Consider the following 14412-nt stretch of genomic DNA (forward strand, 5'->3'; position numbering starts at 1 on the left):
AAAAATAGAGAAATTGTTCAATGCCTCAATGTTCAATTCTTTCGCAGACTTCAGTCCGAAAAAAACAAGACTTCTTTAACGCAAAACCTTATACATGATTATTTTGAAATGTTGCAAGAACTTAATTAGGATATTCCCCTTATACCAAAAGTAGATAAGAAGTAGGTAGAATTCCCGTAGGCTGTCATATGCTTCTTTTTCAACTTATGTATGTATATTTTCTTCATCAGGATAACAGGGCAAACTCAACCAGGACAATGTAAGTGATTTAACACAATCGGAAGTGACACCTTTTAACTGAAGTAGACTTCACAGACCTACGTATGTATATATCTTTACTTCCTCAGGACAACAAGACAAATCCTACTATGGCACTGGAAATACCTTAGACCGTATACTGGAAGTACCTGACAAAGATTGAAGTAAACGCTTTTTGTTCGAAGTATGTTTCTGAGACCTATGTATTTATATTTTTGATCAAGGAAAAATATAATAAGAAGTTAAAAAAAATTGACCAGACAAAACCAAAATAAAACTAAACAAAGTTATTTTAAAATTTTGTTATGTACCTTTGAGACAATGAATTTGCTAACATAAATCAATTAATCAATCAAAATTTTCAAAACCTTTTTACAAACATTACAATAGACATTATAGCTCAAAGAAACGTTTAGGAAATAAGAAATTAATAGATAAAAAATTTAACTATTTAAAGAATTGAGTAAAACTATTAAATTTATAATAAAAAAAATTTTAAAAACTTAAGGAATTGAAGAAATATTTTAAACAAAATAAAAATTATATGAATCTATTTAGTATTGAACAATGACATAACATTGCTAGCAAATTATCTTCTTTTTTAATTGATGTATTGTATATAATATGTATAAAAGAGTTCAACAAATCCTAATAGACTTTATTTAAGTACAAAATACATGTGTAGATGTTCAAATATTATCGTCTATAAAAGGATATTTTAAAGAATTCATTGTAAATAATTCAGATGACACTATTGTTGATATTTCTCTATATGTAGAATCTAAAAGAGCTGAAATGAAAAATTTTTATAACGAAAAAAAATGATAACAAAAATTTTTAAATGAAAACACACATGAGTTAAAACAACAAAGATGTGTTTTCAGTAAAAATCTGAAGACATGATTGTATTTTGGGTTAGATAAAATGATTATTTGTGAGCAAAATAATCAACAAAATAAAGGATCTAGATGGACCTTAACACATTCACAATGACCTGTACCCTGTCGGGTACACGCGAACTTTCACAACTGCTGTGTGTACAGTTGTGCACCTGATGAGACAATGACAATACCTCTTCAACTAGATTGCACTACCTTTTGTAGTCTGTGTGTCTTTGATGTTGAAACGATGCGAGGGGTTCATTTTGAGCGTCTTCGTTCTTTGTCACCGACTATTTTTAGATCCCTTCAGACGAACATGACTCCAGATTTCAGGAGTCAAGTCTCAAGTCTGCAACAGCATCAGATTTCAGATGCTTTAAGTAAGAGGAAGGTGAACTGGAACTAAATTTGGCTTTCACATGTAATATTATGATAAAAAAAAGAATTTAATCTTTGTCACAAATATTTTATTCACTGTAAAATATAGTGATTAAAATTGAAATCATTTAAAATATCAACAAAGAACCATTTTCCACCAAACATTAATGAAGATTTCTGTTTAAAGATCTTTGGTGGGATTGTCCAAACAACGGGATGGCCAGGTGTGGTTGCTGTCATGGGTAACTGGTTCGGCAAGGGCAAGAGAGGTCAGTACAAAAAAACCATATAGCACTAATGGAACTATGTTTATCTTGTGCTTTATAGTGTAACTTAGACAAATAGTATTACATTGAATTATCAATAAGTAATTTCCAATTTTAATGCTTAAAGGAAATTAAAGTGTATTGAATATAATTCAGATGAATTTATAGTTATTGAATTTTTTTTATGTATGCTTTGTTCCAGTTGTGGAGGTTACAAAATAACTCTTATATCATGTGTAGGTTTTGGTGTTAACACCTGATAATATATGAATGAATATCACTTATTCAGATTAGGAAATAAATGTTGAACCCGTATCAGTTTTATATAGCATTAGTATGTTATTTCCAGTGTGAGTTTTATACAATATGTGTATTTGAAACTGACACTAAAATACTATTTATCAACATAGTCACCATAGAAATTTAGACACTTATAATAATGTTTTGAAATCTAGTTTTGAAAATCCAGCATTATAACATTCTGCTGCCCGAGACTTCAACCACGTAGTCAAACCCTCCCGCAGTTCCACACCTTCGTCAAAGCGCTGCGTCGCAAGCCAGGAGTCACTGAGTGCAAGGTCCGGACTGTAAGGCGGATGGGAAAAACCTTCCGATTTGTGGGAGGGCGTTGTTGTGAAAAAACAAAATTTTCGAACTCAACTTTCCTTGGAGCTTGTTTTGAATTGCTCTTCTTAACTTTTGCAAGGTTTCACAATACCTCGCAGAATTTATGGTTGTATCACGTTCTAAAAAATCAAAAAAAGAACTCCTTTCCTGTTCCAAAACACAGTTGCCGTAATCTTCTGTGCCGACAATGATTGCATGCATTTTCTGTGTTTTTTGGAGGAGTGTTTGTGCCCCCACTTTATAGACCCTAATTTGGTTTTGCAATTTACGTGTTTTACCCATTACGTCTCCTGTAATGATTCAATTGAGCAGCGAGTCACCATCTTTTTCACAAGTATCCGAACACGTCAATGAAGCAGTCATACGCTGATTTTCATGTGTTTCTTTTAAGATTTTCTGTACCTGTCTAGCACAAAATGTATGGTAACCTTACTTCTGCATAACAATTTTGTGTAACAAACTTCTTGAAATTTGAGGAAAACTAAGTGAGAGTTCTGTTATTGTGAATCTTCTCATCGACTTTAGAGACAATTTCATCAGTAAAAATGCTTGACTGTCCACGTTGCTCGTCATCACGCACATTACTTCGGCCATTTTAAACCTAATGCACCACTGACGCACTCATCTTCAGTAATCTCATCGTTCCCACAAACTTCACAAAGTTGGCGATAAATTTCAATTAGTTTTTTGTGCTTAGCCAAAAAATTTGTATTACAGACCGCACTTCACAACTCACATTTAAAACTGCTGTTGTAAAACAACAAAGAGCGACAGTAACCTGTTATTAGCACGGCTGGACAGCCACTGAACGGGAGAAACGCCCTGACATAAAAATGGCCGTGATAGTCCTGCCCGTAGTGGCTACGGAGCGAAATGTAACATACTTTCTGGGTAGCCTTCGTAAATAAGAAACCTAAAAATAAAAAAGAATAGAGGATTAAAACAAATTAATGCACAGTCGCAATATGTTTTAAGAAGTTCATACAATGATAATTTATCAAAAAAAATTTGTGATTAGTTTCCCAGATTATTATTTATTTATATTTATTTATATTTATTTTTAATTTAAATTTACTTTAAATCATATCACTTAATTTTACTTAAAGTCCTATATTCTTGGCAAAGAGAAAATAAACCATTGAATTTATAAACATCACTTTAATTTTCTTTCGTAAAAGAAATAAACTAAACAATTCTTCCAAAGTTAAAGTTTAATTTAAATAAAATTAAATCTTTCCCTACTTATTCTATACACCAATAATCGCACAGTTCAGCCTCACCGGGGTTGGTATTGTTAAAGGCAACTGGTATCCTGATTTGTTTGTAATTATAAACTTCGAGTTATTCCTTATCTTTACAATTATAATATACTATGTAAGAAAATTTACATAAACTTGGTTTGTATTATTTTATTAGTTTCACTTGTATACCTTAGCACATAGTATATTCATCTAGAATGAATATACTATGAATCAAAATATACAAAATTTGTATTTTGTAAATATTGTATACAATATTTGCTGCTATCTTGTTTCTGTTGTAAACATCACTTTTACTAACGATGCCTAAAAGATATGCCTAAATGAGCATACTCGTAATATTTGATATAATGTTACACAAAATTGTTTGTGAAATTCTGTACTATGAACTTTACTCAAATGGTAAAGTGTTATGTTTGACTTGCAAATTATCAACCTCTTTTCTAGGCTTAAATGTTGACACCATTTGCTTTAAATTTTATAGAATTGTAAATATTGGAGCTGAAAATAAACTGTTTTTCTTCAAATTTCCGAATAGTTGTTTAAGATTGATGTGCAAACCGTTTGTTGTGAGTCAAGTGTTTGCCAGTGATAACAGTAAGATGCCACATGTTTGTCTGATTGTGATATCAGCTCTTATTAGCTGATACTTTTTCGTCATAATGACAATTTTTTAACCAAGTTTTGTCTTCTCACACCACTGAAAGGCAAAAATGTATACAAACTTAAATTATTGATAATACTGAAATTCACTGTTTTATTAAAATTGCCACACATCCCCAAAGCAGAATGTTTTCCAACATTTCTGCAACGGTTTGTTTAAAATCTAAAATCTTCCCACAAACACAAAGGTAAAATAAATGTAATTTATCTTAAACATAATTTTGTCCAAAGTAGTTATCAAAAGGCTTACAAAAACTAGTTATTGTACCAATCTAGAGAGCAAAATTGTACCGCTTCAAGATTAAGATTTGATGAAATAATAGTCAACTATTAATATATAATATATTTTCCATAGTTTATTTAAAATACAAGGGTTATCTAGAAAGTAACTGCAGTTTATGTATAGCACAAGAAGTGGGGGGGAGGGGGGCAAGTGCTGCCATGTTGACATCGGTGTGTGCAATGGTTTAGTATTTGTATAACTGTAAAAGACGCGGAGCATCAAACATATTACATCCAAGATGGTTGATGCTCAGTAACAACAATAAAAATGCTCTTAAGTACTGCAAAGTTTTTACTGGGTAAAACCAGTGAAATTTCTACTAATTATTCACCATTATTACTCTTAAAAACAGTGATTTTACTGTAAAAATAGACATAACTCAAAAGCCAAATCAAGAATTCACAGAAAACCTAATACAGTCACCAGTGCTGGCCCATATTCACAGGCAGTTATTTCTTCACACCAACTTTCTAATTAAACCTCAAGAATAATTCACGGGCAGTACTACTACACTTATTATTTTGTATTAGAAACAGTATAAATCCAGAAATAGAAACTAAGAAGTAGTTAGTATATAACACTAACAGAATAAATTCTTTATTCGCAAAACATCAAGAGCTGTGATGGTATCAATACACATCAATATTTATGTTAAAGTCATAATCATTTCAGTGGTTTTTATGATGTAGATATTCTATCAGTTAGTAGAAAGGTCTCTGTGAAAGTCCACCAATCATCCAATCACCAATCATTGAGCTTTCTCTGTGAGGTTTCTTATTTCAGCTGGTAAATGGTTTGACAATTTAGGCCGATGTAGGATGGCTTCTTTTCGTTTAGCAAAAGGTGGTGTGCAGGACGGGTGTACTGGGATCTATACCGGGTGTTGTTATAGCCATTCAGATCATGGTGCTGCAGCAATTCTTTACTATCAGCAAATAGGACCACTTCTCGGATGTATAGTGATGAAATCGTCAGGATTCTCAGTTCTTTCAGGTTTTTCTTCACCTATCTCTCGGGCAAACCAAGTATTCTTATAGTTTTTTTTTGTATAATCAAGATTTTTTGGAGGTTACCAGCCGAGGTGCTTCCCCACGTAGCAATTTCGTTCACCAGATGGGACTCAAAGAGTTAAGTGATATGTCAGTATTGCTGTAGTAATGTCAAAAATATGAGTTATGTATTTTAGTAGAAAGATGCAGGTGTTTAGTTTATTGCATAGCAAATCCACATCAGGTAGACTAGGAACTTAATTTTTCCTTCTCCAAAAACCCAGTTGGTGTGTTTTTGACAAATTGACAACTAAGTTAAATTCGTGGCAGTATTGATGTGCTGTGTTCATTGCCATATGTAATTTAATGACTAGGTTGTCAGATAGCTATCTATCAGATAGCTCATCTGATAGAAGGAGTGTTGTGTCGTCTGCATACATTGTAATTGAACAGTACTGGCCAAGATATTCTGGCATATCATTTATGAATAGTATGAATAGCACTGGTTCTAGAACGGATCCTTGAGGTACTCCTCTGTCTACTGGCAGGAGATTGGATCCAATAGTTTGTGCTATACCATTTTCTATATGAGATATTTCTAAAAGTTGACTCCTTCCAGTCAAATAGCTCTTAAACCACTTGTAAGCAATGTCTCCTGTCTAAAAATGTTTTATTTTATTGAGGATACAGTTTTTTCCCAAGGAACCCAATGCCTTGCTAAAGTCAAGAAATATGTTAGTCGCAAGTTTTCCTTTTTCAAGGTTTTCAATGATATATTCAGCTAGTTTTATCATTGCCTTTAGGAATCCATGTTGTCTATCTGTCAGTAGTCTATGCTGTTGGCAATGGTCCATCAGCCTCCTAAGCACTTCTCTGTGAACTACCTTAAAGAATGTTGATATGAGAGATATTGGTCTGAAGTTGCTTGGAGTTGTGCCTACTCACGTCTCAGAAGTCTATTGAAAGCCTCGAAATAAACACGTACATTGGCTTGAACTTGGCAGTGGACTACTGTATGAGGCATAATATTGTCTTTAATGCCTCCAAGACTAAGCAAGTTACCTTTGGCAGCACCTAACTGATAACGATGCAGCCACTTCAATTTATTCTTGAATGAAGATCTTGAATGGAATGAGCACATAGACGTGCTCTGTTGTAAGCTATCCGAGCCGTCTTCACCATTAGAAGAACAGTCTGTCAGCACAGAAGAGGCAGCTACCACATCCTTTTTAAGAACCTCATACCCTGTGGAATTTCGGTATGGAGTGGAACGTTTGCATGTAATTTACGTGTTATAATCTTATAGAAGAGAGCCATCCGGAGCATGAAAGTAATGAAAATGTTAGAAATGGAACAGACTTAATTTGCCGGCCTATCGCTTGAAGCTCTTAGAAGCAAAACGGTCCTATGCAGGAGCAAACTTTTTTCAGTGTCTTGCCCGCATCCTTGAAGGTCTTGGAGTTGAAAGTGTTAAATAAGAAATTAAAGTCTTGGCTAGCAGATAGACTCTTTTATAGTTTCAATGAATTTTTAACGTGGAAGGAGTGACCATGGCAATTGGAAAATAAATAGACTGTGTTCCAAAGAACGCATAGCACGAACAGGTACTGACTTTGATAAGTAACTGTTTTTTAAAGTGACTACTTCTATTTTGGCAAGCAATGCTTCTCTGTTTTACATGGGAAAAAATGTTGTTTAGCGTTACGGAACAAAGCATCATGCTTGTTCGCTCTGTGTGTGTGGAACTCTCTGCTGGGGGTTATACCGCTTAAGATCATTAATTCTAGCCAATCTAGAACTGTATGTAACCAAGATTGTAACTATGTCTTCCCCCTTCTGTTCTGGTGTAGGTTTTATCTTTGGTGTGTTGAAATCTCTGCTGTGAATTATACCACTTAAGATCATTAATTCTGGGCAATCTAGAACTGTATGTAAATAATATTGTAACTATGCCCTATCCCTTTTGTTCTGTTGTAGGTTTTATCTTTGGCGTGTGGAACTCACACACTTCAATTGGAAATATCCTGGGGACAGTTATTGCGGGCTACTACGTTGAGTCGGACTGGGCCCTGTCATTCATCGTACCAGGGGTCATCATCGCTCTCATGGGGTTCATCAACTTCCTGTTCTTGGTGCCAGATCCCATGGATGTCGGGTGCGTGGTGCCCCAGCAAAACCGACCAGAGATCAAAGACAAGGTTTGTTTGCCACACACAGCCATTTGAGTTTGGGTGCTTAAAATCACCATTAAATTAATCAGCATTTAAAATCACAGAAAAGTTTGCTTTGGGCCCGGAGAAATTGAACATTTACCCAGAAAAATATGTATTCCAATTAATAAATTGTGTTTTCTACTTTTTAGGTACATACCCTAAGAAGATTTTCTGCAAGTCTAGTTTACTTAACTTGGACCATTTAATTGTAATGAATTTGAGCGGTAATTATTGAGAAGAACTTGTCAAAATAGGAGTTTTTAATGAACTTTCAATCATAAATAGTTTTAAAGATTTACTATAAAAACCAAGCTAAACATATGTGGTTACGTGCTGATGATACTTAGTTAAACTGTTTGCACAAAAAGTCAAGTATGGAAACATTAAAAAATGTGTATAACTCCAAAACTGAAAATTAAAAAATACAATGTGAAAGATAACTGAAAAATTTAAGATTTTTATGTTAGATTAAATATATTCCAATATGATATACTAGCAAGGTTAAATACATGGTCAGTGTGGGGGCTTCACATTCCTCTCACAATGGAAAACATTTTGGCCTGAAGACAAATGCCTAAGGACCAATGTGTACCACTTACAATTTCCATGTCAAGGTTGTGGACAACAAATTTCAATTCCCTAAGTTAACTCCTTTGAAAGTTATTGTGCTCACAGATGGAAACACACAACAATTTAAACCTGATTTCGTTACAAGTTAATAGGAAAGACTCTGTTAAATGTTCATACAGTTAAACTTTTTATTGGATAATTCTTTATATATAAATATGTTTAACCCTTTGAGCCCCGGACCTAAAAATATAGTTTGTGCAAATTTTTACCAAGTCTAGTTTTGCAAGTAACTGTCTAAAAACCCCAAGGCCTTTTCAGTGATTTTGTACGATTTCATTTGAAAAATCATACCATCTCTAATATACTACCTAATGACCTAAATAATACATTAAAATGTTTGAAATAAGGTACTTTACAAATAAAAAAATTCAATAAGGGCTAAAAAATGTTTGTGTACTTTTATATATGTAAAATAACGCATATGTGCAAACTAAAAAAAAGAAAAAAGTTACATTTAACATTTTTTAGAAATAAAACAAGGAACAATTAACCTGTGGGAAATAATTTTATTTCATTTGTCATGTTATTGCAAACATGGAAAAAAAAATTTCAGACAGATTAGTTCAATAATAAATATTTCGTAAAATATTTTTTTTAATGACACAAAACCTGTGACGTACTAGGCCTAGGTTGTGTAACATTATTCTGAGCTGATGTAGATGGTATCTCAGGTGTCAAGTCTTTAGCACTAAATAGGCCTACATTTCTGCCATTGTCACTATCATATTTAGGATCATACGTCGGATCAAGGTCACTATCATCGTCAAAAATATCAGATAATACTGAATCGTCATCTGAAAAGTCAATATTCAATTGTCTGTCAATGTCACTTGAATGTTCTGCTAGGTTTGAGGGTACTTTGGGATTATACCGACCACACCCAGACATGAATCGTTATTTGACATTTCGCTTCTACTGATTACTAGATTAGCGTAGAACAATATTTCGGTAATATAAAACAGGAATTGTCTTATCGCAAACCCCTCCCCATCCTCAGACAGAGGTCAAAGTCGAGCGATCTAGTAGATAACGTGATTGCAGAGTCGCGTCGCTTTGTTGTACTTCCGTGTTTTACCTCTACATTTCTCCAAACACAAAAATTCAACAAAAACAAACATTACCAAACTAAAACTAAACTCTTTATTGAAAAAACACTCAAAACTTGTTTTTTATTCTTGATCACATTCCGCCACCCAAAATGCGAGTGCCTCGTCATCAGCGCGGGCTTCGGCAGCACCCGCGCTGATGTCAACGAAAGAAAAACATCCCTCGAGATAGCACCTATCAGTAAAATACCAAATTCTAGAGGGGCTGATCAGAAATATAAATTGAATTTTAATGGAAAGGCAATTATGTACCTTGCAAATCATGTGATGCCGCGCGCGGCCTGCCGTAATCGGGATTCTCGAGAAAGATAAGATAACAGCGACAACAATACCGATCACAATACCTGGAAATGCTTGTAAGTTTGTAATTTTGTAATTACGGAGTTGTTTTTTCGTTCTATCATGTTTGTTTCTATAAATTTATATTTTTGTGTTCTTCATACTGTTGTGGTCGGTATAATCCCAAAGTATCGGTTTGAGTCACCCATTATTTACAAAATAAAACAATATTTCATACTGAAAGTACCGAAACAATAATATAACTGTCTACTCACACAAACTAATGAACATCAACACAGTCTACTAAACGTAAACAATGTCACAGCAGATGCAGATGTTGTTCTTAGTAACAGCTGATCTTCTTACTCTTTCTTTAGGAGTAATGTAAATATTATTTAGTAACATTTGACCATGAAATCATATTGTATATGTATGAAAATAAAATTATAAGTTCTAAAACCACTGGTGTCGCTAAAACTAAACACTTAAGAGCCATTTATAATAACTTATATCATGCCGACGACATATCGTCGGCTGGGGTTTCTCGCACTATTTTTACCGCCGGAATATCGTCGGCCTGGGGTTTTTTAGACAGTGAAATTTACCGACGATATACCGGCGGCTGGGGCTCAAAGGGTTAAGGGGCAAAACTCTAGATTTTGCATTCAATACATTTATTGTAAAGTTTCTTTGTACCTTTTTAATACACAAGGAGATGCAAACCGAGTTCACTAAAATCTGCAAAACCTTGAAAATAAATAGAAACTGCATTACCCAGTGACAAACATGTGTTCATTTACACATTTACAATTGGCAAAAGGTAGTCCCTTTGTTTATTTTTGACGACAGAAGCATTGTGTAAGAAACAGGAGTTTTCCGAACATTTATCATCGTTCAGTGATACAATAAATCAGTAGCACTACGTTTCGATAACTGCAATCTTATCTCTTCCTTAAGTGGATAACTAAACACATAACTATAATCTAGATTAAAATTAGTTAGGAATGACAACAACCATGTTCTGTGTCAACTCCATGCAAACTATCTTTAAAAACAGAAACAAAATGGCGGCAAAACAGGAAATGGGAGTTGGCCATTTTTATTATTGGTCCATTCTAGAGAACTCTCAAAACCATACAGAGAACTGTCTCCACATTGGTTTATCAGAAATTTCAAATCCGTTTGATAACTTAGGTTTCCATGTTAGTTCATTTTTCAGAATTGACAACCAAAGCAACCAATTTTTGACTAATGTTTGACTGATCGGTTGGTCCGCTAATTTAATGTAATGTTTGAAGCATAGTGTTACTGATTTCTTGTATCACTGAACAATGGTATATGTGTGTAAAAAATCCAGTTTCCTTCACAATGCTTCCAATGTCAAAAACAAACTTTAAACAAAATATTTTCAAGCTTTAGAACTATACTTATCATTGTTAATTCTCCTCTATTCTATTTTATTCTATTGTATGCTGTCCCAAAATGTCAAAGGAATCCAAATTTCTGGTACCTTACATGTACACATAAGCAGTTTCGTTCATCAAGTGAAATCCAGAATAAATTAATTGGTTTTGATACATACTGCTGCCATCTATAATAAAAGTTAGATAATACTATTACTTGGTGGTATTGCGGAATAAAATTATGTCCGTTCTTTTTTTCTCATATATAAGTAATATACATACCAAATTTCGACCAAATCGGGCCACTAGATTTTGTATGATTTAATATTGAACATCTAAAAATCTTAAAAATCTATCACATTTACAATATTAATAGGATTAATTTATTCTCTGTTCCTTTTTCGTTTCTTAATTTTCAGTATATACGATCATTAACTACGAAAATATAGTAATAACTCAGATGACAAGTTTCAGCAAACAAGCTTAGCTATAAACTTTTTATGTATAAGAAAACTGTGTGACAAGTTAGTATAAGTTTGAATTAATCACTCCAAACATGTAATCGGAATATGGAATTTAAATACTATATCCATGTTTTATAATAACTAAGCATTATAATATTCCTGAATTAATAACCGCTGATATCTCATAAACCATTAGAACTTGTTCAACTCATCTGTTCTGACAGGTTCTCAGATATGATCGACATAATTTTATGAGAGCTGTGTTACACATTTTACACAGTCATTGTCAATCTTAGTGTGTTATTATAAGCAAGATAATGTCTTTCTATATTAATAAACTAGTATAACGCTGATATCTCTTAGATCGATACAACCTGCTGTTGAATTCATCTGTTCTGACAGGTGCTCAGATATGATCGACAGAATTTGTCGAGATCTGTGTTTCACATGTTGCACAGTCATTGTCAATCTTAGTGTATTACTATAAAAAAGATAATGTCTTTTTTTATATTAATAAACTAGTATAATGCTGATATCTCATAGATCGATACAACCTGCTGTTGAATTCATCTGTTCTGACAGGTGCTCAGATATGATCGACAGAATTTGTCGAGATCTGTGTTTCACATGTTGCACAGTCATTGTCAATCATAGTGTGTTATTATAAGCAAGATAATGTCTTTCTATATTAATAAACTAGTATAACGCTGATATCTCGTAGATTGATACAACCTGCTTTTGAATTCATCTGTTCTGACAGGTGCTCAGATATGATCGACAGAATTTGTCGAGATCTGTGTTTCACATGTTGCACAGTCATTGTCAATCTTAGTGTGTTACTATAAAAAAGATAATGTCTTTTTTTATATTAATAAGCTAGTATAACAGTGATATCTAATAGACTGTTATAACTTGTTGAACTCGTCTGTTTTGACAAGTGCTCAGATTACACAATCGTTAGCAATCTTAGTGTGTTATTATAAACAAGATAATGTCTCTATTTATATTAATAAGCTAGTATAACAGTGATATCTCATAGACCGTTATAACTTGTTGAACTCGTCTGTTTTGACAAGTGCTCAGATTACACAATCGTTAGCAATCTTAGTGTGTTATTATAAACAAGATAATGTCTTTTTTTATATTAATAAGCTAGTATAACAGTGATATCTCATAGACCGTTATAACTTGTTGAACTCATCTATTCTGACAGGTGTTCAGATATGATCGATATAACTTGTTGAGAGCCGTGTTACACATGTTGCACAATCGTAAGCAATCTTAGTGTGTAACTATATGCAAGTAATAAGGTCTTCCTGCAATAATAAGCTAGCCTAACAGTGATATCTCAACAACAGTTACTACTTGTCAATCTCATCTATTCTGACAAGTGCTCAGATTGCATAATCGTATGATATTATAAGCAAGTATTAGTATCTTCCTGCTTTGATAAGCGAGTCTAATACTGATATCTCATAGACTGTTACAACTCGATGAACTCATCTGTTCTGATAAGTGCTCAAATTTGACCAACATATTTCATTGCGAGCTATGTTTTAAATGTTGCATAATCGTTGTCAATCTTAGTGTGTTATTATAAACAAGATAATGTCTTTCTATATTAATAAGCTAGTCTAACGCTGATATCTCATAGACCGTTACAACCCGTTGAACTTATCTGTTCTGACAGGTGCTCAGATGTTATCGACATAATGTTTTGAAAGCCATGTTGCACAATAGTTATCATTCTTAGTGTGTTATTATAAGCACGTATTAATATCTTACTCATTTAATAAGATAGTCTAACACTGACTTCACATTGAATTACAACTTTTTGAACTCATCTTACTTCCAGTTTCCCTTCCCTTGCATTAAGTGTCTGAATGACCATATGGTCAGACCTGAAACTGTGCTAGTCTGTATCAAAAATATTATTATGTTCAAATTATTTTGACTCAGTGATGAGCTTACTTCTAAATTTCCTTACTCTATTAAATAATGTATATAAATATGTTGTTTTCCTCTTTTTTTTAATTTTGGAGAAATTATGTTATCGACTTAATATAATAATATTGTTGAAAAGGTTGCTTATTACTATCAGGTTTTGATAAACCTTATCTTTACCTTTATAACATCAATGTCTCTTTGAACTTCGTTTCTGTTACTAATATCTCTAGTAATTAAATTCTCACTAGTTTTTAAAACATTTCTATAAACAAAAATTTTATTCCCTTAGTAGATTTTTTAGCTTGAATTGTTTTTGTTCTAAAATTTTTATTTAGTTGTGTTATACAATAAATAGTTCTAAAAATATTTTAAATACATATTTAATTTTATTAGTTCGCAATAACAAATAAATCTTTTACGTCTCTGGAATTATTACATACCATATTTAGTATTGAATTGTATTTAGGTATGATGACCTCATTAGTTACGTTCATGAACCCTGCAACTGCTTCGGCTTCTATGACATCCTGCCGTCCCTAACCCCAGTGTGGGCGAGATGGCTGTCATGTACCAGTGATCTTAAACGGCCCAGGAGCATTTTTTTGTAGCTGGTCAAGGACTCGATGATGCAAATGTACTTGGGAGAAAGTTATGGCGACAACCACGCAGCCCTCACAGACCAGTATACGAATTGAGAAATGAATTTTTAAAGGATCAATGTATCCTTTGGCTTTTGGAGGTCATCTACTATGAACACGTCACTTCT

At 33.3% G+C, this 14412-nt stretch overlaps 1 protein-coding gene across 5 annotated transcripts in view; it reads left to right on the forward strand.

Annotated features, from left to right (window-relative positions):
• LOC124358009 (glucose-6-phosphate exchanger SLC37A2) overlaps nt 1-14412 on the forward strand; it is a 58616-nt gene that overhangs the window by 21922 nt on the left and 22282 nt on the right. For all 5 annotated transcript variants that reach the window (XM_046810228.1, XM_046810227.1, XM_046810225.1 and 2 more), the window contains exons 5-6: nt 1705-1786; nt 7582-7802. In XM_046810228.1, the coding sequence (XP_046666184.1) occupies nt 1705-1786; nt 7582-7802 (303 nt within the window). The remainder of the gene's footprint in view (nt 1-1704; nt 1787-7581; nt 7803-14412) is intronic.

The sequence above is a fragment of the Homalodisca vitripennis genome, chromosome 3 (genome assembly GCF_021130785.1).
Source record: "Homalodisca vitripennis isolate AUS2020 chromosome 3, UT_GWSS_2.1, whole genome shotgun sequence".
Taxonomy (NCBI): Eukaryota; Metazoa; Arthropoda; class Insecta; order Hemiptera; family Cicadellidae; genus Homalodisca; species Homalodisca vitripennis.